This window comes from Mus musculus, chromosome 6 (genome assembly GCF_000001635.26).
Source record: "Mus musculus strain C57BL/6J chromosome 6, GRCm38.p6 C57BL/6J".
NCBI lineage: Eukaryota > Metazoa > Chordata > Mammalia > Rodentia > Muridae > Mus > Mus musculus.
Window position 1 is genome coordinate 122,693,019 of NC_000072.6, and position 23,142 is coordinate 122,716,160.

General features: G+C 45.7%; 1 protein-coding gene and 2 pseudogenes across 4 annotated transcripts, besides 31 other annotated features; 2 read left to right on the top strand and 1 right to left on the bottom strand.

Annotated features, from left to right (window-relative positions):
• Positions 1-2,959: 2,959 nt before the first annotated feature.
• Gm10420 lies at positions 2,960-3,905 on the top strand (annotated as a pseudogene).
• Positions 3,906-5,322: 1,417 nt separating this feature from the next.
• Gm10224 lies at positions 5,323-6,050 on the bottom strand (annotated as a pseudogene).
• Positions 9,177-9,977: a DNAseI hypersensitive site, noted in NCBI's record as "-5 kb DH site; the nucleotide coordinates are approximate for this feature". NCBI's record gives the evidence for it as "EXISTENCE:in vivo cleavage assay evidence [ECO:0001075][PMID:18283123]".
• Positions 9,177-14,829: a biological region, named in NCBI's record as "Nanog 5' regulatory region". NCBI's record gives its function as "regulatory_interactions: Dppa3 | LOC116915244 | LOC116915245 | LOC116915246 | Nanog".
• Positions 9,506-9,909: an enhancer, noted in NCBI's record as "404 nt enhancer fragment". NCBI's record gives the evidence for it as "EXISTENCE:reporter gene assay evidence [ECO:0000049][PMID:16840789]".
• Positions 9,599-9,632: a protein binding site, noted in NCBI's record as "Nanog site". NCBI's record gives its function as "promotes enhancer activity" and the evidence as "EXISTENCE:protein binding evidence [ECO:0000024][PMID:16840789]".
• Positions 9,606-9,645: a protein binding site, noted in NCBI's record as "Klf probe". NCBI's record gives the evidence for it as "EXISTENCE:protein binding evidence [ECO:0000024][PMID:18264089]".
• Positions 10,056-10,064: a protein binding site, noted in NCBI's record as "Stat site". NCBI's record gives the evidence for it as "EXISTENCE:protein binding evidence [ECO:0000024][PMID:16801560]".
• Positions 10,100-10,119: a protein binding site, noted in NCBI's record as "T site". NCBI's record gives the evidence for it as "EXISTENCE:protein binding evidence [ECO:0000024][PMID:16801560]".
• Positions 12,260-14,761: a promoter, noted in NCBI's record as "2.5 kb promoter construct". NCBI's record gives the evidence for it as "EXISTENCE:reporter gene assay evidence [ECO:0000049][PMID:16166633]".
• Positions 12,464-12,475: a protein binding site, noted in NCBI's record as "DR0; GCNF site". NCBI's record gives its function as "negative regulation of promoter activity" and the evidence as "EXISTENCE:protein binding evidence [ECO:0000024][PMID:16166633]".
• Positions 13,894-13,928: a protein binding site, noted in NCBI's record as "p53 RE1 site". NCBI's record gives the evidence for it as "EXISTENCE:protein binding evidence [ECO:0000024][PMID:15619621]".
• Positions 13,940-14,740: a DNAseI hypersensitive site, noted in NCBI's record as "-0.2 kb DH site; the nucleotide coordinates are approximate for this feature". NCBI's record gives the evidence for it as "EXISTENCE:in vivo cleavage assay evidence [ECO:0001075][PMID:18283123]".
• Positions 14,155-14,189: a protein binding site, noted in NCBI's record as "p53 RE2 site". NCBI's record gives the evidence for it as "EXISTENCE:protein binding evidence [ECO:0000024][PMID:15619621]".
• Positions 14,243-14,624: a promoter, noted in NCBI's record as "-332 to +50 promoter". NCBI's record gives the evidence for it as "EXISTENCE:reporter gene assay evidence [ECO:0000049][PMID:15743839]".
• Positions 14,276-14,305: a response element, noted in NCBI's record as "E2 element (-269 to -299)". NCBI's record gives its function as "mediates positive regulation by forkhead box D3; may function as silencer by itself" and the evidence as "EXISTENCE:reporter gene assay evidence [ECO:0000049][PMID:16790525]".
• Positions 14,287-14,692: a promoter, noted in NCBI's record as "-289 to +117 promoter". NCBI's record gives its function as "promoter in undifferentiated ES cells" and the evidence as "EXISTENCE:reporter gene assay evidence [ECO:0000049][PMID:15860457]".
• Positions 14,297-14,326: a protein binding site, noted in NCBI's record as "Zfp143 site". NCBI's record gives its function as "interacts with Pou5f1 to promote transcription" and the evidence as "EXISTENCE:protein binding evidence [ECO:0000024][PMID:18687992]".
• Positions 14,340-14,345: a transcriptional cis regulatory region, noted in NCBI's record as "NRE-1". NCBI's record gives its function as "negative regulation of transcription in F9 cells" and the evidence as "EXISTENCE:site-directed mutagenesis evidence [ECO:0005528][PMID:18537119]".
• Positions 14,355-14,581: a promoter, noted in NCBI's record as "-220 to +6 promoter". NCBI's record gives the evidence for it as "EXISTENCE:reporter gene assay evidence [ECO:0000049][PMID:15916719]".
• Positions 14,374-14,382: a protein binding site, noted in NCBI's record as "ERRE; corresponds to PRE-1 from PMID:18537119". NCBI's record gives its function as "positive regulation of promoter activity" and the evidence as "EXISTENCE:protein binding evidence [ECO:0000024][PMID:18662995]".
• Positions 14,383-14,420: an enhancer, noted in NCBI's record as "Oct/Sox box; Nanog-O/S". NCBI's record gives the evidence for it as "EXISTENCE:reporter gene assay evidence [ECO:0000049][PMID:15743839]".
• Positions 14,384-14,420: a protein binding site, noted in NCBI's record as "NOS probe". NCBI's record gives its function as "positive regulation of promoter activity" and the evidence as "EXISTENCE:protein binding evidence [ECO:0000024][PMID:15860457, PMID:15743839]".
• Positions 14,387-14,416: a protein binding site, noted in NCBI's record as "Oct site". NCBI's record gives the evidence for it as "EXISTENCE:protein binding evidence [ECO:0000024][PMID:15916719]".
• Positions 14,387-14,416: a protein binding site, noted in NCBI's record as "Oct site". NCBI's record gives its function as "positive regulation of promoter activity" and the evidence as "EXISTENCE:protein binding evidence [ECO:0000024][PMID:15860457, PMID:15743839, PMID:15916719]".
• Positions 14,387-14,416: a protein binding site, noted in NCBI's record as "Oct site". NCBI's record gives the evidence for it as "EXISTENCE:protein binding evidence [ECO:0000024][PMID:15916719]".
• Positions 14,421-14,433: a protein binding site, noted in NCBI's record as "Zic3 site". NCBI's record gives its function as "positive regulation of promoter activity" and the evidence as "EXISTENCE:protein binding evidence [ECO:0000024][PMID:20872845]".
• Positions 14,431-14,438: a transcriptional cis regulatory region, noted in NCBI's record as "Obs3 (Otx2-binding site 3); corresponds to PRE-2 from PMID:18537119". NCBI's record gives its function as "mediates regulation of promoter by Otx2" and the evidence as "EXISTENCE:site-directed mutagenesis evidence [ECO:0005528][PMID:18537119, PMID:27292645]".
• Nanog (Nanog homeobox) lies at positions 14,471-21,615 on the top strand. Of its 4 annotated transcripts, none has more exons than NM_001289831.1 (5): positions 14,471-14,498; positions 14,794-14,915; positions 18,520-18,785; positions 19,611-19,697; positions 20,124-21,615. In NM_001289831.1, the coding sequence occupies exons 2-5, from the start codon at positions 14,840-14,842 to the stop codon at positions 20,535-20,537; spliced, it is 843 nt and encodes a 280-aa protein (NP_001276760.1). In that variant the 5' UTR covers positions 14,471-14,498; positions 14,794-14,839; the 3' UTR covers positions 20,538-21,615. The 4 variants fall into 4 exon arrangements, with proteins under 4 accessions (NP_001276760.1, NP_001276759.1, NP_082292.1 ...); NM_001289830.1 differs by lacking the exon at positions 14,471-14,498 and adding an exon at positions 14,547-14,590; NM_028016.3 differs by lacking the exon at positions 14,471-14,498 and having other exon boundaries at positions 14,547-14,915.
• Positions 14,489-14,509: a protein binding site, noted in NCBI's record as "Sp1 (A) site". NCBI's record gives the evidence for it as "EXISTENCE:protein binding evidence [ECO:0000024][PMID:16541131]".
• Positions 14,497-14,687: a promoter, noted in NCBI's record as "-78 to +114 promoter". NCBI's record gives its function as "basal promoter" and the evidence as "EXISTENCE:reporter gene assay evidence [ECO:0000049][PMID:15916719]".
• Positions 14,516-14,538: a protein binding site, noted in NCBI's record as "Sp1 (B) site". NCBI's record gives the evidence for it as "EXISTENCE:protein binding evidence [ECO:0000024][PMID:16541131]".
• Positions 14,539-14,560: a protein binding site, noted in NCBI's record as "GATA site". NCBI's record gives its function as "negative regulation of promoter activity" and the evidence as "EXISTENCE:protein binding evidence [ECO:0000024][PMID:26296469]".
• Positions 14,821-14,829: a protein binding site, noted in NCBI's record as "STAT2 site (+272 to +280)". NCBI's record gives its function as "mediates induction by vitamin C" and the evidence as "EXISTENCE:protein binding evidence [ECO:0000024][PMID:23963652]".
• Positions 21,616-23,142: the final 1,527 nt, after the last annotated feature.

Here is a 23,142-nt window from a genome sequence, read left to right on the forward strand (position 1 = left end):
GGTGGTAGTGGCTGGGGACTGACAGGCCTCTGTCCACTGCTTCAGGCCAGCCTGTGGAGGGTGGTATCCCTTGAGTCAAGGCTAGTTTGCACACCATTTTCTATAGGCCTACATGTACCTGTGGTCAAATTACTATCTCTTCCTGTCACTGTGGGCACCTTTGTCCTGTTGTCCTCAGTCATCTGGGTCAGGGATATGATTTCTTGGTGTGGCTGAATAAGCCCCACAAAACTCCTGCATTTCCTGCCTCTCACTAACCCATCCAGACGTCCTCAGAGACCCCTGCATCCCCCTGCATCCCTCTGCAGCTTCCTTACACCCTTCCCCCCTCCTCATCCAGCTCGCTCACCCCACCCCCACCCAGCCCTGTCTGGGTGAGTCTGCTGTCCCCCGTGGGAAGCACCTCTTGTCCCTCACTAGTACTTCGTGCTATCTCACTTTAGGGCCATCTTTACATTTTCCTTCTTTCTTCTTGCTTTCTTCTCCCCTGCCGCCCACCTTCCTACCCTTTTCTTTCCTTTCCTTTCCTTTCCTTTCCTTTCCTTTCCTTTCCTTTCCTTTCCTTTCCTTTCCTTTCCTTTCCTTTCCTTTCCTTTCCTTTCCTTTCCTTTTTTTCTTTTCTTTTCTTTTCTTTTTTTCTTTTCTTTTTTCTCTTCTCTTCTCTTCTCTTCTCTTCTCTTCTCTTCTCTTCTCTTCTTTCCTTTCCTTTTCTTTTCTTTGGTTATTGCTGCAGTTTCTTTGATTTTTAAAAAGACATTTATTTATTTATTTAATTTATGAGTACACCGTTGCTCTCTTCAGACACACCAGAAGAAGGCATCAGATCCCATTACAGATGGTTGTGAACCATCGCATGATTGCTGGGAATTGAACTCAGAACCTCTAGAAGAGCAGTCAAGTGCTCTTAACCACTGAGCCATCTCTCCAGCTCATTTCTTTGATTTTTATTTTGTTTAGTTTTAAAGACAGCGTCTCATATATAATACAGGCTGCCTTCCAACTCCACGTGGGACAGAGGTTAACCTTGAACTCCTGATCCTTCTGCCTTGGCCATCTAAAAGCACAGATTACAAACCTACATTACTACACATAGCTAGAAATTCTTGAAAGACAAATTTCTAGGCTCTACTCCCCCAGGGGTTTTGTATTAGGCAAATCTCTTGACTTCACCCCCAGACAGACTGATTAGTGGGCCTGGCCTCTCCCAGCAATCTGCATTTCTGAGGTGATCTTTAAACAGCTTAGCTCTAGGCTAGGGCTTTCAGGGGTTGTCATTTTTCACATTGAAGCTGAAACTCAATGTGAATGGCCAGTGCTAAGGGACCGGAGGAAGAGGGGCACCTACTTCCCTGGGAGAGGTGACTTTAGAAACCTGGGCTGGTTGTGATGGCATATGTCTGTAATACCAGTATTTGAGAAGTGGAGGCAGGAGAATCATGGGTTCAAGGCGACCCTGGGCTTTAAGAGATCCTATTTAAGAAATTGAGAAGTTGCAGGGCAGACTCAAAGCCCAGACTGTGTCTTGAAAATGAAAATATTCACGAGAAAAGCATTTTCTGGCTCAGCAGCTGAGAGGGCTTGCTGCACCTCCCAGGGTTGGAAAAGGGAACTCTCCATTGTGGCTAGCATTTATAATCCCAGCGCCTTGGAGGCAGAACCAGGATACCCTACAAATTCTAGCACAGTCAGAGATACATAGAGAGAAAAGAAACAGGAGACGGACTTGGACCTGGAGGGATGGCTCAGAGGTGAAGAGCACTGACTGCTCTTCCAGAGGTCCTGGGCTTGACTCCCAGCACTCACTGGGCGGCGGCTCAGGAGGTAACTCTAGTCCCAGGTGTCCTGTGTCCTTTGAAGGCACCAGACACTGTACACAGTGATGTACAGATATACGTGCAAGCAAAACATCCATATATATGGATATACATATAATATGAATTTAAATTTTATATCCATATATATTATACCTACACACATATAAATATATGGATATAAAATTTTAAAAGTGGGCAGGAAATGTAGTTTCTTTGGTAGACCTCTTGCTTAGTATGCCTAGAGGCCAGTGTTCAGTCCCCAGCACCAAAATAGAACACAGTGGTAGATGGCTATAGTCCAGCACTCAGGAGGTAGAGGCAGGAGGACCAAAGGTACAAGGTCAACCTTTGCAACCTCGTGAGTTCAAGGCCGGGCTGGAGTCCTTGAGGTTGTATTTCAACTTTAAAAAAACAGGAGGGTGGAGTGGCATACACCTTTGATCCCAGCACTCCATGAGTTCAAAGTCAGCCTGGTCTACAGATAAGAGTTCCAAGATGAGCTACACAGAGAAGGAAGGGAAGGCAGGAAGGGAGAGAAGGAAGGGAGTTGGGGAGAAGGAGGAAGAGTTGAATGGAGAGCAGACCACAGGATGCCCTCTGTGCCACTCTGTGAAAGCCAAGGTTGCATAAGAGTCTAAAAGGCAGCATAACACAGTGAGGTAGCTAGCTCACTCTGGTGCACAGCTATCTAATCTACAGAAGATCCTGTAGATCCTCCTGAGAGCTGGGCAAGAGATGACAGATGGTTGGGCGTGGTAGGCATACCTTTAAGTCCAGCATTCGGGAGATGGAGACAAGTGGATCTCTGTGAGTTCAAGGCTGACCTCATTTACACAGCCAAGGCTACATAGTGAACGCCTGTTTCAAAGCCAACAGAGGCTGGAGAGATGGCTCAGTGGTTAAGAGCACTGACTGCTCTTCCAAAGGTCCTGAGTTCAATGATGCCCTCTTCTGATGTGCCTGGGAAACAGCTACAGTATACTCATAAATAAAATAAATCTTAAAAACAAACAAACAAACAAACAAACAAAGGTGTTGCCTGCAGTGATTCAGGAGAGTAAAACTGAACACTTAGGGGGCTCACTTCAGAAAGGCAAGAAAATAAAAGAGTCAGAATGTGGATTTGAAAGCCCAGTGTAGCTCTTCTTCTTCTTCGGGAAAACACCAAATGGCGGATGACGCCGGTGCAGCGGGAGGGCCCGGAGGACCCGGGGGCCCAGGATTAGGAGGCCGTGGTGGCTTCCGCGGAGGATTCGGCAGCGGTATTAGGGGCCGTGGTTGTGGCCAAGGCCGTGGCCGTGGTCGAGGCCGCGGGGCTCGTGGAGGTAAAGCTGAAGACAAGGAGTGGATCCCCGTCACCAAGCTGGGCCGCCTGGTTAAGGACATGAAGATCAAGTCCTTGGAGGAGATCTACCTGTTCTCCCTGCCCATTAAGGAGTCTGAGATCATTGATTTCTTCCTGGGTGCGTCCCTAAAGGATGAGGTTCTGAAAATCATGCCAGTGCAGAAGCAGACTCGGGCTGGCCAGCAGACCAGGTTCAAGGCTTTCGTCGCTATTGAGGACTACAATGGTCACGTTGGTCTTGGTGTTAGGTGCTCCAAGGAGGTTGCCACTGCCATCCGAGGAGCCATCATCTTGGCCAAGCTTTTCATCATCCCTGTGCGGAGAGGCTACTGGGGGAACAAGATTGGTAAGCCCCACACTGTTCCATGCAAGGTGACAGGCCGCTGTGGCTCTGTGCTGGTGCGTCTCATCCCTGCCCCCAGAGGCACTGGCATTGTCTCTGCTCCTGTGCCCAAGAAGCTCCTGATGATGGCCGGTATAGATGACTGCTACACTTCAGCCAGAGGCTGCACTGCCACCCTGGGCAACTTTGCTAAGGCCACCTTTGATGCCATCTCCAAGACTTACAGCTACCTGACCCCCAACCTCTGGAAAGAGACTGTCTTCACCAAGACTCCTTATCAGGAATTCACGGATCATCTTGTGAAAACCCACACCAGAGTCTCTGTTCAGAGGACCCAGGCTCCAGCTGTGGCTACCACATAAGGGTTTTTATATGAGAAAAATAAAAGAATTAAGTCTGCTGATAAAAAAAAAAAAAAAGAAAGCCCAGTGTAGTGTAGTTACACGTCTCTGCCCGTAACTCTGGCATTGAGGAGGTAGAGGCAGGAGGATCACAGAAATTTCAAGGCCTGAATTTAAAACATGGGGTTAATAGGTCACCACCACCTTTAAAAAGCAAAATCGGTGTCTTGGGGGATGGAGATGACTAAGCAGATGAAGCACTTGCTCTTCCAGTGCTGGGTCTGAGTTCAAATCCTCAGCACGGAGTCGGGTGCTGGTGGCACACACCTTTAATCCCAGCACTCGGGAGGCAGAGGCAGGTGGATTTCTGAGTTCGAGGCCAGCCTGGTCTACAGAGTGAGTTCCAGGACAACCAGGGCTACACAGAGAAACCCTGTCTCAAAAAACAAAACAAAACAAAACAAAACAAAACAAAACAAAACAAAACAAAATCCTCAGCACCTACATGAAGACCAGGTGGAGGGGCTGGAGATCAAGAGCACTGGCTGCTCTTCTTGGACCCAGGTTCAATTTCCAGCACCCACTTGTTGGCTTGTAACCATCTGTAACACCAGTCCCAGGAGACTAGATGCCTTCTTCTGGCTTCTGTATCACATTGGTACACTGTTATATATTCAGGCAAAACATAACACTAACACTAACACTAATACTAATACTAATACTAATACTAATACTAATACTAATACTAATACTAATACTAATACTAATACTAGTACTAGTACTAATACTAATACTAATACTAATACTAACTAAGCCAACCAAGTAAGTGGAGTTGACGGTGATTCTACACACCTGCAATCTTAAGACTTGAGAGATGGAGGACAATCGTAAGTTCAAGGCTATCTCTGACTTCATAACCAATACTTTGACTCGGGAGGCAGAGGCAGGTGGATCTCTGAGTTCGAGGCCAGCCTGGTCTACAAAGTGAGTTCCAGGACAGCCAGGGCTATACAGAGAAACCCTGTCTCGAAAAACCAAACAAACAAACAAAAAACAAAAAACAAAAACTTTGAGACAAGAGACCTATCTCAAAGATAAAAATTATGTGACCGGGCATGGTGGTGCATTCCTTTTAATCCCAGCACTCAGGAGGCAGAGGCAGGCGAATTTCTGAGTTCGAGGCCAGCCTGGTCTACAGAGTGAGTTCCAGGACAGCCAGGGCTACACAGAGAAACCCTGCCTCAAAAACAAACAAACAAACAAACAAACAAACAAACAAACAAAAAAGTGTCAATTAAAGAATATTTAAGGGACCAGGCAGTGGTGGTAGCAGCTGCTGGTGGTCGCAGCTGCTGGTGGTCGCAGCTCCTGGTGGTGGCATAGGTTTGTAATCCCAGCAGGATTAATCCCAGAGTCAGGAGGCTCTACAGAGGGAGATCCAGGATCTGTGTAGCTGGGGCTACACAGAGAAACCCTGTCTTTTTTTTTTTTTTTTTTTTTTTGACTGTCCTAAATTGTTTATTGGATATGAATTTTACAAATATCATGTGTATTAGCGGTAACGGTGGAGCTGGAGAGTATTGCGCCTTCTCCAGGCTGCACGGCGGGAACCACCAATAGTGTGGTGGAACTTGTGGCCCTTTCCAAGGCCACCGCTCTTTCGGCCAGCAGATGTCAGCCCACGCATTTCTCTGTGTTTGTGGACTGGTTTGGTGATCCACTGGGTGTCAGGATTTCTTCTGATAGCTTTATGGAACGGATCAATGAGGATAACCTCAAAAAATGTATATGTGGAATCTTCACCAACCCAGTAGGAATTCAGGACTCTCAAAGCCCCACAATGGCGCCCAGCTCTCTCCTCAGCAACAGGCTGAAGGCTTCGGGCAAATTTCAGCTGGTTAACACCATGGTGGACAGGCTTGCCGTAAGTTGCACCCTTAGGAACTGGGCGTTTACGACCACCATGGTGGACACGAATCCTGTAAATGACATAGCCTTGCTTAGCCTTGTACCCCAGTCTTCGAGCTTTATCAGGCCGGGTGGGGCGGGGAGCCCTGTGCAGCGCAGAGAGCTGGCGGTATTGCCAGCAGCGGACCCTCAGAAGAAAGCGCATCACGTCGGACTGCTTCTTCCTCCATAGCTCCTGGATGTACTTGTATGCACCCATCTTGGCTCACCTGATGGCTGCCGCCAGAGGAAAGGACGAGAAACCCTGTCTTAAAAAACAAACAAAAAAGAATATTTAAGGGGACCAAAGAGAGGACTCATATCGCTGTTTTTGAAGAGGACAGGAGTTCCCAGCATCAGAAAGGATGGTTATAAACAACTGTGACTTCAGAACCAGAGGATCCCATACCCCTGTCCCTGTCCTCTCAGAGACACACACACACACACTTAAAATAATTTAATATATATAATATTTAAAGAATTTAATATAAAATAATTATATAAATATATATATAAACATAGGATGTGTGTGTGTGTGTGTGTATTAGGTATGTAAGTTAGTGAAACATGCATTTCATCCCAGCACTCAGGAGACAGAAGCAGACCGGTAGGTAGATAGATCTCTGGGAGTTCCAGGCTCCCTTGGTCTACACAGTAGCTTCCATTGTAGATTTTCACTGCTAACCCTGCCTGATTTTCTAAATTCTAATTCAAATAGCCTATAAGTCTGTTTTTCTTTTCATCTAAAGTCTTGCCGAGACTTCCTGAGAGATGCCTTTGACTTTTCCAACCCCAACTCTCAGATTTATTGCTTACTGGCTTTGTTGTCTTTTCTTTCTTTCAAAATGCATTTATAGGAGGCAGAGGCAGGTGGATTTCTGAGTTCGAGGCCAGCCTGGTCTACAAAGTGAGTTCCAGGACAGCCAGGGCTCCACAGAGAAACCCTGTCTCAAAAAAACCAAAAAAAAAAAAATGCATTTATAGATTTTTATGTATATGAGCACTTTATCTGCATGTACACCTTCATACCAGAAGAGGGCATCGGACCCCATTACATATGGCTGTGAGCCACCTTGTAGTTTGTTGAGAATTGAACCCAGGACCTCTAGAAGAGCAGTCAGTGCTCTTAACCATTGAGCCATCTCTCCAGCCCCTAATAAAATGGGTTTAAAACAAACATTTAAAGTGTGAAAGAATGACTCCCACCTTCCATTTGCATACAAAGTCTCGGTTATGGCTCCTCTGTTAGCAACAAGACAAGTATTAACCTTTATGCTCAGTTTTGTTCTAGAATAACAGTCCTCAAACAATATCAAGTAAAGATATAGATAGTCTGTGGTGTGTGTGTATGTATGTGTGTAATTGTGTGTGTGTATGTATGTATATTTATGTGTGTTTAAGTGTGTGTGTTCAACATAAGTATTAAACCAAGGGTCTCCTCATGGTAACCAGGAGTCTATCAATGAAATTTTGTTTTATTAAGACAGAATCTTAAGCCAGGCTTGGTGGCGCATGCCTTTATTCCCAGCACTTGGAAGGCAGAGGCAGGCAGATTTCTGAGTTTGAAGCCAGCCTGGTCTACAGAGTGAGTTCTAGGACAGCCAGGGCTATACAGAGAAACCCTGTCTAAAAAACAAAACAAAACAAAACAAAACAAAACAAAACAAATAAAACGACAACACCGGTAAGAAGGACACATGCTCCACTATGTTCATAGCAGTCTTATTTATAATAGCCAGAAGCTGGAAAGAACCCAGATGCCCCTCAACAGAGGAATGGATACAGAAAATGTGGTACATTTACACAATGGAGTACTACTCAGCTATTAAAAAGAATGAATTTATGAAATTCCTAGGCAAATGGATGGACCTGGAGGGCATCATCCTGAGTAAGGTAACCCAATCACAAAGGAACTCATAGGATATGCACTCACTGATAAGTGGATATTAGCCCAGAAACTTAGGATACCCAAGATATAAGATACAATTTGCTAAAAGCATGAAACTCAAGAAGAACGAAGACCAAAGTGTGGACACTTTGCCCCTTCTTGGAATTGGGAACAAAACACCCATGGAAGGAGTTACAGAGACAAAGTTTGGAGCTGTGACGAAAGGATGGACCATCTAGAGACTACCATATCCAGGGATCTATCCCATAATCAGCTTCCAAACGCTGACACCATTGCATATACTAGCACGATTTTGCTGAAAGGACCCAGATGTAGCTGTCTCTTGTGAGACTATGCCGGGGCCTAGCAAACACATAAGTGGATGCTCACAGTCAGCTATTGGATGGATCACAGGGCCCCCAATGGAGGAGCTAGAGAAAGTACCCAAGGAGCTAAAAAGGATCTGCAACCCTATAGGTGGAACAACATTATGAACTAACCAGTATCCCAGAGCCCTTGTCTCTAGCTGCATATGTATCAAAAGATGGCCTCGTCGGCCATCAGAGGAAAGAAAGACCCACTGAACTTGCAAACTTTATATGCCCCAGTACAGGGGAACACCAGGGCCAAAAAGTGGGAGTGGGTAGGTAGGGGAGTGGGGGGGGGTATGGGGGACTTTTGGGATAGCATTGGAAATGTAAATGAGGAAAATACCTAATAAAAAATATTTAAAAACAACAACAACAAAGACAGAATCTTGCTGGAGAGATGGCTCAGTGGTTAAGAGCACTGACAAAATCTCTCCCTACATACCCTGGCTGGTGATTCTCCTTCAAGGGCTAAGATTACAGGTCTGAGCCACCACATCCTGCTTCAAGAAAGATTATAAAATACAGATTCATGGTCCCTACCACTAGTGAGGAGTAGTAGTATAAGCTCACTGCTTCTTTCCTAACACAATAGCTGCCCCTGATACTGATGATGCTGGCAAAAGAACCTAGTATAGGGGGCTGGAGACATGGCTCAGAGGTTAAGAGCACTGACTGCTCTTCTGAAGGTCCTGAGTTCAAATCCCAGCAACCACATGGTGGCTCACAAACATCTGTAATGGGATTTGATACCCTCTTCTGGTGTGTCTGAAGAGAGCTACAGTGTACTTACATAAATTAAATAAGTGAATTTTTGAAAGAAAAGACATAAACAAGCGGTATACTCTAGGTATGCTTTTTCTTGAAAATCTATTTATTATACTGCCTGGCTGTGTGTGGGTGCACACAGAGAACAACTTGTGGGAATACATTTTCTTTTTCCCTAAGTGAGATGGGGGAGAGAGGGAGGGATCTGGCCTCAGGAAGAATGAAGCTCCAACTGCTTTGTGGGCCTGAGCTCTCAGTGGAGACTTGATCTTGTCTCCTGCGTGCTGGGATTTCAGACTCGATACTATGTTCTGTGTAGTGCTGGAGACTGAACGCATGTCCTTTATTCATGCAAAGCGAGTACTGTGCCAACTGAACTACACGCTCAGGTTCATGTTATGCTTTTCTGAGTTTTTAAAAACAGAGGCGTAGTCAGGTAAAGCAGCACAAAGCCTTTAATCCCAGTCTTCCAGAGTCAGAGGCAGACGGGTCTCCAGTAGTTCGAGGCCAGCCTGGTCTACAGCGTGAGTTCCAGGACAGCCAGGGCATAGAGAAACCTTGTCTCAAAAACAAAAACAAAAACCCAGAAGTGTTGGAGTCTGTAATTCTCTCCAATTGTTAACCTGCTGGAATTTCCTTCCCAGGTTTGTCCCGCGGCTCTCCCGGAGGACTCCAAGGCTAGCGATTCACACCCCTCCCCCACCTGTCCCTAGTCCCCGCTCCTTTTCAGCACTAACCATACAAGTTCATCTTTTACTCTTGTTTTGACTGCTAACCACCCAGAGGACCCACTTAACATTCCTTTCCCCACCCACACAGCTAGTTCCAACCAGGTCTAAGGCATCTAGACGCCCTCCTCCCTATTCAAACCGCTTCCCTGGATAAGGAATGTAGCAAGCCTGCCTTTTGGCTACCAGCCACCTCTTCGCTCGGATCTTTCACCAGAGACTCTCAAAGACACTAAAGAGGCAGGACAGGAATGGGGGTTGGGGAGGGATCCATCGCCGTCTCCTAAGCAGACTCCTTTGACCCGGAGCTGTGCGCCCTGTACCAAACCTTTGTAGAACTTGGGGTAAACTTAAGGCTATGGTGGCCTTGACTCCGTGGACCCAGAGGCAAGTTTCCTCCTTTAGAGGACTCGCATGCATTTTGTTTCTAATTTGAAATGAGAACCGGCTTAGAGCTTGAACCAGCCAGTTCTCTGGACTCCTCCCAGCTCTTACAATTCCTCTCCCGGACGGTTCCTAGAAGACAAAGGCAAGCTTACCAAAATTACGTCGCCCTTGGGACACACCTAGGGTTCCCTGGTGGCATCTTTTTTTTTTCATTATAAACAGGAGTAAATTTTTGTAAGGGCAGAGCTGGTAGCTGAGGGAGAGGAACCCTTTGGCCTAGTGAAGGTAGTTTGCTGGGCTTTGTATCCCCGCCCCCACCTCCCCCGAGAGAGAGAGAGAGAGAGAGAGAGAGAGAGAGAGAGAGAGAGAGAGAGAGAGAGAGAGAGAGAGAGAGAGAGACTACGTGGTTATTTCAAAAACTTGAGTGTGGCAAAAGTATGTAACTGGGATTAGTAAGCATTTCTTTCCTTAGTGAGATTGGAGTAGAGGGTGGGAAAGGACCTTAGAATCCTCGAATGTTGGGCTTAGGAATGGGGAGACAAGAGCCATCACAGAATGCCTATTGTCCTTCAATATGTTAGCGATGGGCCCCGTGCTTTAGATTTTAGGCTTGTATTTTCTTTGTGTGTGTGTGTGTTTGTTTTGTTTCTGTTTCTTTAGGCAGTCTGGAGATCAGGCTGGCTTTCAACTCCCTGTGATGCCCCTACCTCTCCTGAGGTGTGAGTGGCAGAATGCTCAGCGGGTAAAACACACTTGTATAAGTGCAAGAGAACCAAGTTCCAAACATTGTCCTCTGACTTCCTCAGGCATGCCTTAGCTCTAACAAATAAAATTGAAGAAAAGGATTCCAAACCACGGTGAAGGTGCCACATCTTTGATCCCCTTAAGGCAGACAGAAGTAGAGGGATCCCTGGGAGTTCAAAGCCAGGTTGGTCTGCATACTGAGTTGGCTAGCCAGGAATACACACTGAGACTCTGTCTTTAAAAAAAAAAAAGTGTGAAGACTGCTTTCTCTGTCCCAGCACTTGGGAGAGAGGGAAAGAAACACAGCAGCCAGCCTTGTCTACACAGTGAGTTCCAGGCTAACCAGATCTGACATAGTGAGGTCCTGACTCAAAATTAAAAATTGGCTACAGATAATACTGTAGCCCTTGGTTAGTCCGAGTACTTAACTCAACATACCATTCTTCGTTTAAGCAAACCACGTGAAAGACTTTTCACTGAAGGCTGCAAGTCTTAAAATGACTTTGGTGATGCCTGCCTGGACTGTCTACCCTCTGGAGCAGACTTACAAAGAATATTTTTTACTAAGCGCTGCATAAACCTTGATATTTTGAACGGCCTATTCATTCTTTGCCTAATGACAAGAATCACATCAGGGACATATTTGTATTAGTCCAGCGAATAAGCAGAAGGTAGAACAGTTATTCTTTTGTTCTATGATTTCTACTTAGGGGCTTTAGTCCATCTGTTTATTGTTTAAAACCTTCATATCTCACCAAGTAGTGGTGGCCATCCCTTTAACCCCAGCATTCTGAGAGACAGAAGCAGGTGGGTCTCTGTGAGTTCGAGGCCAGCCTGGCCTACAGATCTAATTCCAGGATAGCCGGGGCTACATAGAGAAACTCTGTCTCAAAATAAATAAGTAAATAAATAAATAAGTAAATGATATATTTACATTATTTATTATATCACAAATTATATACGTGTTCTATAGAATATGTTACTATATACATATTTTTTTTGGTTTTTCGAGACAGGGTTTCATATAGCATTAGCTTCATATATATAATTTATATGCAAAAATATCTCTGAAAATGGAATCACTGGAACCCAATTCTAAAAGTATTGTTTTTTTTTGTTTTTAAAGTTTCCTCATACCTCAAAGTTGTCAGAGGAGGGCTTAAGAGATGGGCTAGAGGGGCTGGAGAGATAGCTCAGCAGTTAAGAGCTCTGGTTGCTCTTCCAGAGGACCAGGGTTCAATTTCCAGTACCTACATGACAGCTCATAACTATCTGTAATTTCAGTTCCAGGGGACCTGGCACTCTCTTTTTCATCTTTTTGTTGTTGTTGTTTTTCGAGACAGGGTTTCTCTGTGTAGCCCTGGCTGTCCTGGAACTCACTTTGTAGACCAGGCTGGCCTCGAACTCAGAAATCCACCTGCCTCTGCCGCCTAAGTGCTGGGATTAAAGGCGTGTGCCACCACGGCGGGCACTCTCACACCAAAATCCATGCAGGCAAAACACCAATGCACACAAAAATAAAGGAAATCTAAAGAAAGAAGAAAAAAGAAACAAAATTGGAAGAGAGAGAGAGAGAGAGTGGTGTAAACAGTGGGTCTGAAGCCTTCGAGGGAGGAGGGCAAGATGCCGCGCTCTGCGTTTCTCCAGCTGGATGTGGACAGAGGTCAACCAGCCACATTAGTTTATGTCTAAAAGTGTCTAATTGAAACAAGAAATGGCTGCTTTAGCCGGGTGTGGTGGCACACGCCTTTAATCCCAGCACTCAGGAGGCAGAGGCAGGCAGATTTCTGAGTTCAAGGCCAGCCTGGTCTACAGAGTGAGTTCCAGGACAGCCAGAGCTACACAGAGAAACCCTGTCTCGAAAAACCAACCAACCAACCAACCAAACAAACAAACAAAAAAGGAAATGGCTGGTTTAATTATATCACACTGTTCATCAGAATAAAGAGAAAAATCTCAAAAAAAAAAAAAAAAAAAAAGAGGTTCAGTCAGGCTGGGCAATGGAGGCAGTAGTGGCCGTGGTGGTCTTGGCAGCAGTGGAGGCCTTGGTGGCAGTGGTGACAGACAGTGATAGTGTGGCAGCAGTTGAGGCAGTGGTGGTCGTAGTGGCAGTGATGGCATTGGTGGCAGGGTTGGTGTGGCTCAGAGGTGGCAGTGGTGGCAGTGGAGGCATTGCAGGCTTTAGTGGCAATGGTAGTGGGGCAGCAGTGGTAGCCATGGTGGCACAGTGGTAGCAACGGTGGTAGTGGCAGCCGTGGTGGCCGCAGAGGCAGTGGTAACAATGGTGGCTTGGTGGCAGTGCTGACAGTGGTAGTATTGGTAGCATTGGTGGCAGTGGAAGAAGGGAAGTGGTGGTAATGGTGGCAGGGGTGGCAGCAGAGGCAGACAGTGGTGACGATGGTGGCAGTGGTGCTGTGGCACAGTGGTGGCATTGGTGGCATGGCACAGTGGTGGCAATGATGGTGTGGTGCAGTGGTAGCAGTGGAGACAGTGGTGGCAGTGGAGACAGTAGTAGTATGGTGGCTGTGGTGGCCATGGCGGCAGTGGTGGCACATACAGGCCTTTAATGCCAGCACATGGGAGGCAGAGGCAGTTGGCTCTCTGTGAGTTGGAAGCCAGCTTGTTCTACAGAGCAAGTCCCAGGACAGCCAGGGCTACACAGAGAAACCCTGCCTAGAATAATAACAAAACTCAAACAAACACCACCAACCCCCGCGCTCCGCCCCGCCCCCCCCAAAAAAAACCCCAAACCAAAAAGAGCCATTCAAGCTTAGTCTTTTGTAGAATAAAACCCAGGAAGAACCACTCCTACCAATACTCACTGTGGTAGAGTCTTCACATGGGAGATGTTACGAGAGGACGGCCCTTCCCTCTCTGCTTATACACAGAAGCCGACTTAAGCTGGGTTAGAGTGCTTTCACTCACTTATCTGTGAGCACAAGGACTGATCGGCAAACTTTGAACTTGGGATGTGGAAATAGGAAGATCAGGAGTTTGGGACCAGCTAGAGCAATAGACTGTGAGGCCAGTCTCGGGTACGTGAAACTCTATCTCAAAGAAATGACCAAAACCAAATTTGAAATACGATAAATTTCTTCTTCCATTGCTTAGACGGCTGAGGCACTTGGGATTGCAGTAAGTCTGAAGCCAGCCTAGGTTTTACAGTGAGAACTTGTCTCAAAACAAAACAGAAGGCCTCTACATTAATTTAAACACTCCTTAAATTGGGCATGGTGGTAGACAAGCCTGGTCTACATACTGAGTATAAGCTACTCAAGGCAACAGAGAAAAACCTGTCTCAAAACCAAAGCATGGACCAACTTACTAAGGTAGCCCGAGTCTTAAGCAGGACACAGGCTCTTTCTTCAGACTTGCGTTAAAAAGCCGCACTTTTGGAGGGAAGATTTCCCCAGGTTTCCCAATGTGAAGAGCAAGCAAGAAACGCTGAGTGCTGAAAGGAAAGCCGTGTATAAACAGAGACTTTGGCAGCAAGGTCTGACTCTTTCATGTCTGTAGAAAGAATGGAAGAGGAAACTCAGATCCCCCACTTGACCTGAAACTTCCCACTAGAGATCGCCAGGGTCTGGAGGTGCAGCCGTGGTTAAAAGATGAATAAAGTGAAATGAGGTAAAGCCTCTTTTTGGGGGGGGGGGATGTCTTTAGATCAGAGGATGCCCCCTAAGCTTTCCCTCCCTCCCAGTCTGGGTCACCTTACAGCTTCTTTTGCATTACAATGTCCATGGTGGACCCTGCAGGTGGGATTAACTGTGAATTCACAGGGCTGGTGGGGCGTGGGTGCCGCCTGGGTGCCTGGGAGAATAGGGGGTGGGTAGGGTAGGAGGCTTGAGGGGGGAGGAGCAGGACCTACCCTTTAAATCTATCGCCTTGAGCCGTTGGCCTTCAGATAGGCTGATTTGGTTGGTGTCTTGCTCTTTCTGTGGGAAGGCTGCGGCTCACTTCCTTCTGACTTCTTGATAATTTTGCATTAGACATTTAACTCTTCTTTCTATGATCTTTCCTTCTAGACACTGAGTTTTTTGGTTGTTGCCTAAAACCTTTTCAGAAATCCCTTCCCTCGCCATCACACTGACATGAGTGTGGGTCTTCCTGGTCCCCACAGTTTGCCTAGTTCTGAGGAAGCATCGAATTCTGGGAACGCCTCATCAATGCCTGCAGTTTTTCATCCCGAGAACTATTCTTGCTTACAAGGGTCTGCTACTGAGATGCTCTGCACAGAGGCTGGTAAGGAATTCAGTCCCCGAAGAACCCAGTAAATTAGGGTAAGAGTAGAAAAAACGGGCTGAAGGGTTATTGCTTCTTTATGAACCGTAGTAGTCATTAACATAAGCGGGTGTCCTTATCACTCTTCTGGAAACCCCTCTGAGTTTGACCGGTGATACGTTGGCCTTCTAGTCTGAAATAGAGATCCGGGACACAGGACGGAGCAATATAAGGCTCTTGTGTGTATTTGAGAACCTAAATATTTGGGCTCTTTGGAATATGTTCGGGGGCAGTGAGTGGTGTCTTCAGTAGCAGGGAGACCTAACATCCTAGCTTGGAATGAGCACCCCATTTTTTTGGTGAGGTTATACAGTTAGTTTGCAATTTGCCCAAATGGCCGTTTTCTCCAGCAGAAGCAGTTAGCATTTCTCTCAACCTTTGGGAATATGGATGTCACTTAGCAGTTCTGGGTTTGTGAGCTCAGTGCTCCTTCCAAACCCCAAACAAGTGTACACAGTTTAAGTCATTCATTCTTATAGCTAGCATCTGGAGCCAAGGTCTGAAGCTCATTGTCTGTACAGAGTCAGCCCAGTACTCAGGCTTGTAAATGGTAGAACCAAGAGGCTGCTAGGCTGTGTGTGCCACGGTGCTCAGGTGCGTGTTGTGATGCTCGGGTGTGTGCAGCGATGCTCGGGTGTGTGCAGTGATGCTCGGGTGTGTGCAGCGGTGCTTGGGTGTGTGGAGCGCTAGGAAGTGTGTGTCCCCTTTTTTCTGAGCTTTTAAGTTAATGTCTGTCATCTTGATTTTTCTGATTTATGGGTTCAATTTTTGATTTTTTTTTTGTTTGTTTTTTTTTGTTTTTTCGAGACAGGGTTTCTCTGTGTAGCCCTGGCTGTCCTGGAACTCACTTTGTAGACCAGGCTGGCCTCAAACTCAGAAATCCGCCTGCCTCTGCCTCTGCCTCCCTCAATTTTTGATTTTGGAGGTGGGAAAAGTGCTGGGTTAGGAATGAACGGGTGGGGATAGCCTTTGTAAGTGATGTGTGTTTTTAGAGCATGTGTGTAGAGCATGTGTGTTTGTAGTGCGTGCCCCTAGTGCCAGCAGATGGCATAATTTTCCATTTAGAAGCTGCTTTCAGGGCTGTCTACTTATTTGCTAGACTGCAGGCTAACCTCAGCATTGCCATCAGCGTGGAGCACAGATGTCTTCAGTGTAGGAGGTGTCTTCTACCTGCTGCTGGATCTAGGAAATGTTGGGGCAAAGCTTGGTGGAGGAGCACTTGTCTCTTGCTGAAGGCCCTGGAAAAAAACAAAAAAGCTAACCGAAGAGCTAGAGGGTCAAGGATAAGAGAAACGAATTTGGTTAACCGAAATTTTACTCTAGTAATTAATAATTAACTGGACCCTCTGACTGGCTGCTCTTGTACTAGCAGAAAAGATGGTGGGATATTTTTATTTATTTATTTTTTTAAAGATTTATTTATTATATGTAAGTACACTGTAGTTGTCTTCAGACACTCCAGAAGAGGGCGTCAGATCTTGTTACAGATGGTTGTGAGCCACCATATGGTTGCTGGGATTTGAACTCCAGACCTTCGGAAGAGCAGTTGGGTGCTCTTACCCACTGAGCCGTTGGATGCTCTTACCCACTGAGCCATCTCACCAGCCCCAGTGGGATCATTTTAAAATATACCTTTAAAAAAAAATTGGGGGTGGGGGGTGTCTAAACTCAGGACTGTGCATTCCTAACAACAAGTGATTTAACCCTGGAAATTTCCTTAGATAACATTCAGTATAATGGATTTCGTCATGACATTTTTTGTTCATAAATATTAGTTCATCCCTAAATGTTAATGTGTGTGTGTGTGTGTGTGTGTGTATGTATGTATGTATGTATGTATGTATATATGTATGTATGTATAGATATAGCTGACTCAGTGGTAGTAGAGTATGAAAGGTCCCAACAGGATTCTATTCACCCAGCACCATGCAAAAATCTAGGCGAGATAAAAGTCCCCCCAAACCTGAGTCTTTGGATAAACCTCCACTCAGAAGGTAGAGAGGTAGGACCCAGAGAGCAGGCCAGCCTTGGCTACCTGAGACCCTATCCCTTAGAAAGAAAAGAAAACCACAAACATAGACTAGATCCTCTGCTGCCTAAGCTCTTGTGCTGTCTTGTCTGTCTGTCTCTATTTGTTGAGACGGGCTGATCTCAAATTCTCCCATCTCAGCTACTGGAGCAGGGGGGCTTTAGATTTGTGCTACCCACTGTCAGGATCAGAGGTTTACAGTGTAGATGCGGTCACGGTTCTAATGAAGAGGGAGCAGGGAGAAGGGATTGGAAAGAGCAGACTACAAACTCAAACCTGTCTTCATCCTGCCATTGAACTGAGTATTGTTTGGTTAGTTGTCTTTTTTTTTTTTTAAATAGGATTCCCAGGGTCTAATTGTATAATTTAAATAACTAATGAAACTTAAAAACACTGTATGTAGGGCTGGTGAGATGGCTCAACAGGTAAAAGCACTGACTGCCCTTCCCAAAGTCCTGAGTTCAAATCCCAGCAACCACATGGTGGCTCACAACCATCCGTAATGAGATCTGATGCCCTCTTCTGGTGTGTCTGAAGACAGCTACAGTGTACTTACATATAATAATAAATAAATATTTAGCAGAGACATTCTTTTTTTTTTTTAATTAATTAATCCCATGTGGTTGCTGGGAATTGAACTCAGGACCTTCGGAAGAGCAGTCTGCACTCTTAACCTTAACCGCTGAGCCATCTCTCCAGCCCCCTAAGTAGAAACATTCTTAAAAAAAAAAAAAAAAAAAAAAAAAACACTATAAAAGGGAGATCTATGCAAAATGGTGTTACCCAGGGGTGACAAAGTATTCCAAGAATACTTTCCAAAAATTAGGTTTTTCTTGTTACTTAGATCTATGAAGATAATTGCTTTGAAAGTAAATATAGCCGGGCGTTTAATCCCAGCACTTGGGAGGCAGAGGCAGGCGCATTTCTGAGTTCGAGGCCAGCCTGGTCTACAAAGTGAGCTCCAGGACAGCCAGGGCTATACAGAGAAACCCTGTCTCGAAAAAACCAAAAAAAAAGAAAAAAAAAAAAAAAAAAGAAAGAAAGAAAGAAAGAAAGAAAGAAAGAAAGAAAGAAAGAAAGTAAGTAAATATATTAAATGTAACATTTAATTATCTGGGAAAATGATTTATTTGTTTGGTTGGTTTTGTTTTTGTTTTTTTGGTCAGGGTTTCTCTGTGTAGCCCTGGCCATCCTGGAATTTACTTTGTAAAACTGACTGGCCTTTTTAAAATTTATTTATTATATGTAAGTACACTGTAGCTGTCTTCAGACACACCAGAAGAGGGCATCAGATCTCATTACGGATGGTTGTGAGCCACCATGTGGTTGCTGGGATTTGAACTCAGGACCTTCGGAAGAGCAGTCAGTGCTCTTAACCGCTGAGCCATAACCCCCACCCCACCCCGTGAACTGACTGGACTTAAACCCATAATCTGCCTGCTTGAGTGTCCCAAGTGCTGGGACTAAAGGTATGTACCACCATGCCAGGCTGAGAATGTCTTATTTATTAACAAGTTATCTATTTATTTCTAACAGCCTCTCCTCGCCCTTCCTCTGAAGACCTGCCTCTTCAAGGCAGCCCTGATTCTTCTACCAGTCCCAAACAAAAGCTCTCAAGTCCTGAGGCTGACAAGGGCCCTGAGGAGGAGGAGAACAAGGTCCTTGCCAGGAAGCAGAAGATGCGGACTGTGTTCTCTCAGGCCCAGCTGTGTGCACTCAAGGACAGGTTTCAGAAGCAGAAGTACCTCAGCCTCCAGCAGATGCAAGAACTCTCCTCCATTCTGAACCTGAGCTATAAGCAGGTGGGGTCCTTAGAAGTTGCTGTAATGTAACACAATGAGACTGACTTGCTAATGAATCGAACTAACGTCTGGACGTCTCTCTAACTATCCTATCCTCCTATCCTATGCGCCTGTTAAAATCATAATTATGTGATTGATTGATTGATTGATTATGTATAAGTACACTATAGCTGTCTTCAGATACACCAGAAGAGGGCATCAGATCTCATTACGGATGGTTGTGAGCCACCATGTGGTTGCTGGGATTTGAACTCAGGACCTTCGGAAGAGCAGTCAGTGCTCTTAACCGCTGAGCCATCTCTCCAGCCCCAATTATGTGATTTATATATTTCCCAGTTTGTTTCATTGGTTACTTTATCTTCTACTTCACCTCCCACACCCATCCCCAAATCAGGGTCTCACTGTAGCCCTGACTGGTCTCTGTAGACCAGGCTGGGAGAGGTTCACCTGCCTCTGTCTCCTGGGTGCTGGAAATAAAGGTGTGCCTGGCTTTTTTCCTTTCTTTTCTTTTTTAAGATTGTTTATTTTTAAATTCCTTTAGTTCATTGGTGTTTTGCCTGCATGTGTTTGTCTTTGTGAGAGTATCAGATCTCCTGGACTAGAGTTACAGACAGTCGTGAGCTGCCATGTGGCCGCTGAGAATTGAACCCAGGTCCTCTGGAAGAGCAGCCAGTGCTCTTAACAGAAGAGCCATTTCCCCCAGCACCTGTCTTTTTCAAGAAAGAGTTTCACTTTACAGGCCTGGCTGTCATGTTTAAGGTCGGGCTGTAGACCTGTCTGCATTCTGTATGTCTTAGCTTGTTCGAATGTCCTGTCACTCTGCAGGTTAAGACCTGGTTTCAAAACCAAAGGATGAAGTGCAAGCGGTGGCAGAAAAACCAGTGGTTGAAGACTAGCAATGGTCTGATTCAGGTAACAAGATGTTTTCTCTGCTTTCCTTTTTCCCCCTCCATCTTACCATCTTATTTTATGTGTCTGTGCCGTGTGTGTGTGTGTGTGTGTGTGTGTGGCTGACCTATGGCTGTTGGGTATGGATCCCAGATTTCCTGTAAGAGCAGTCAGTGGCTCTGCCTTTGCTTCCCAGTGTCATCCTGATCCATCTATGTCCATTAGTCCTGTCCCTTTCCCATCCCTCTTCCTCCACGCACTCTTTCTTGTGATCTTTGGTTCTTTGAGGCAGGCTCTCTCTATGTAGCCCTGGCAGTCAGAGATCTGCCTGCCTAGTCTCAGGAGTGCTGGGGTTAACGGCCTGTGCGGCCATGCTAATCTTTTCAGTATTTCTGCAGTTTACATCTTTAGAGTCCCCTTTTCACTCATTGCATTAATCACCTCTTTCAGAAGGGCTCAGCACCAGTGGAGTATCCCAGCATCCATTGCAGCTATCCCCAGGGCTATCTGGTGAACGCATCTGGAAGCCTTTCCATGTGGGGCAGCCAGACTTGGACCAACCCAACTTGGAGCAGCCAGACCTGGACCAACCCAACTTGGAACAACCAGACCTGGACCAACCCAACTTGGAGCAGCCAGGCCTGGACCGCTCAGTCCTGGAACGGCCAGCCTTGGAATGCTGCTCCGCTCCATAACTTCGGGGAGGACTTTCTGCAGCCTTACGTACAGTTGCAGCAAAACTTCTCTGCCAGTGATTTGGAGGTGAATTTGGAAGCCACTAGGGAAAGCCATGCGCATTTTAGCACCCCACAAGCCTTGGAATTATTCCTGAACTACTCTGTGACTCCACCAGGTGAAATATGAGACTTACGCAACATCTGGGCTTAAAGTCAGGGCAAAGCCAGGTTCCTTCCTTCTTCCAAATATTTTCATATTTTTTTTAAAGATTTATTTATTCATTATATGTAAGTACACTGTAGCTGTCTTCAGACACTCCAGAAGAGGGCGTCAGATCTTGTTACGTATGGTTGTGAGCCACCATGTGGTTGCTGGGATTTGAACTCCTGACCTTCGGAAGAGCAGTCGGGTGCTCTTATCCACTGAGCCATCTCACCAGCCCCTGGTTTATTTTTTTAATTATTATTTGCTTTTTGTTTATCAAGACAGGGTTTCTCTGCATAGCTCTAATTGTCTTTGAACTAGCTCTGCAGACCAGCCTGGCCTTGAACTCAGAGATCTGCCCACTTATCTTTGCCTCCTGAATGCTGGGACCAAAGGTGGCATACCACCACACCTGGCATATATATTGTTTATTTCTATTTCTATTTTTATTGGTGCCAGAGCAAACCTAGGACTTAGAACATGCTGGGCACCAACTCAACTTCTGAGCTCTATTTACAACTTGGTGTGTTAGTGTATTTGTCTTAGTTCTGAATTTGTCCTTTTTTTAGTGTTAACTCTAGGCTTTGGAGACAGTGAGGTGCATATACTCTCTCCTTCCCAAGAATAAGTGCTTGAACACCCTTACCCACGCCCACCCACCCATGCTAGTCTTTTTTCTTAGAAGCGTGGGTCTTGGTATACACTGTGTCATTTTGAGGGGTGAGGTTTAAAAGTATATACAAAGTATAACGATATGGTGGCTACTCTCGAGGATGAGACAGAAGGACCAGGAGTTTGAGGGTAGCTCAGATATGCAATAAGTTCAAGGCCAACCTGTACTATGTTTAAATAGTAAGACAGCATCTCGATAAAATAATAAAACTAAAGTCTCAACAAAATAAAAGCTTTCACCTATTAAGGTGCTTGCTTGTCCTTGGAGTCCCCCAAGAGTAACTGCTATGTTAATATCTGTAGAAAGATGTTTATATTTGACTGTACCATGATGAACCGATGCCAGCTGGACTAGTTTAAACAAAATAAAACACTAATTTTACCTTTAGTGGTCTTATCTTTTGTCCAGTGGGGTCAATATACTTTTTATTTTGGTATGTGAAGGGGAGGGTCTTAACCGAGGGTCCAGGAAAATGGGTTTCTTTTGGCTTAACCGGTTGGGAGGGTTATACCACAACAGTTGGAATGGCCTGGTAACCAGAGCAGGAGGCCAGCCACTCACAATGCATCCAGTCAAGAACTGGAGAGCAATGAATAAGAAATGAATGTTTTAGTGTGGGTATGGGCCCTGAGGAGGCCAGAAGCATTCGATGATCCCCTGGAGATGAAGTTACGTGAAGCCACCTGATCACCTGATGTGGCAGGCTGCAGGGAAATAAGCTCTAGTTCTCTGGAAGAACAAATATTTAACTGGGAGAGTGGTTTTTATTCCTGTGAAATAATAGAACTTGTGGAGAGAGCCCCTGAGGTCACACACCTAGTGCTTCTGGGAAAGAGGAGGGACCACAGTCTCTTGTTTTTGTGTCACACTGGAGATTAATCTGGGACTTCCTGGCTCCAGATGGAGGCTATCTTCCCTGAGCATAACCCCCTAACCTACGTGGGGGTGGGGGAAGATGTCAAGTGTTATCACAGGAGACTTGAGAGGCTGTGTGGGTTCAGAAGTGAGTTTGGGGTTTTGGAGACGATTTAAATTTGCTGAAAAGACAGAAGATACGTATACATCTGGTGTAGTTGTGTGTACACTTAAGGAGATTAAGTTAACGTAACTCCTGATGCATTAATTATAGATGTTATAGTAGTTGTATACAGTAGATTTAGCTAAAGCATGATACGGAAAAACACAGAAGAAGCAAGCGACACCTAGTAACTGCCGTGCGTAAATAGCCATACCTGTCAATCACATCTTTAACTCCTGACCACTCACAGGGGTACCCAGCCCAGCCCAAGTAGGTTCTGTAGCTGCTCCTCAGCTAAGGAGAGGGCTGTTTTGGCAGTGAGAAAAATTGTCCCTCATTGTGCCACAGAGGCTAGGACACATTCCCTTGCAAAGCCCAGACTAATTCCACCTAGAATTCTCCTCTTCTGCTTTCTGTCCTTTGGCATCAGTGGGGATGGCTGCTGTGTCAGAGATGGGACATCATCACCTCCACAAACCCTGACGACCGTTACTGAGAGACCACTTTGCTTCAACTCTTAGAGGTTTCGTTGATAAGATTCTAAAATGTGTGGTCTTGGGGATCAAATCCAGGGACTCTTAGACCCTGGGTAAGTGCTCTACTACTGAACAACACTCAGTCCTTGGTGTGAGAATCCGAGCTTTGATTTTACCCTTTTTAGGGTGGAAGAGATTCCACCAATCACCCAGGAGTGGGGCTAGTTCAAGAGGCCTCCCCAGCTGCAGCTTTCAGAGGCTTTTTGCTTCAGGCTCCCACCAAGGGACCTATTCAAATGCCTTAGTCAACTGACATCTGAGTCCCAAGCTGTTGCAGGACCCCAGCTGACTTCTTTATTTAACAAATCCTCCTTTTTCCCCTGCTCGGGCTCCTCTCCCTCCTCTGTCTGGCAACTGTCC

Excerpts from the sequence above, each read along its gene's own strand:
- Nanog (NM_028016.3), top strand. The coding sequence starts at position 14,765 with ATGAGTGTGGGTCTTCCTGGTCCCCACAGTTTGCCTAGTTCTGAGGAA. Across the intron at positions 14,916-18,519 it reads GATGCTCTGCACAGAGGCTG|CCTCTCCTCGCCCTTCCTCT; the intron begins GTAAGGAATTCA and ends TATTTCTAACAG. Across the intron at positions 18,786-19,610 it reads TGAACCTGAGCTATAAGCAG|GTTAAGACCTGGTTTCAAAA; the intron begins GTGGGGTCCTTA and ends GTCACTCTGCAG.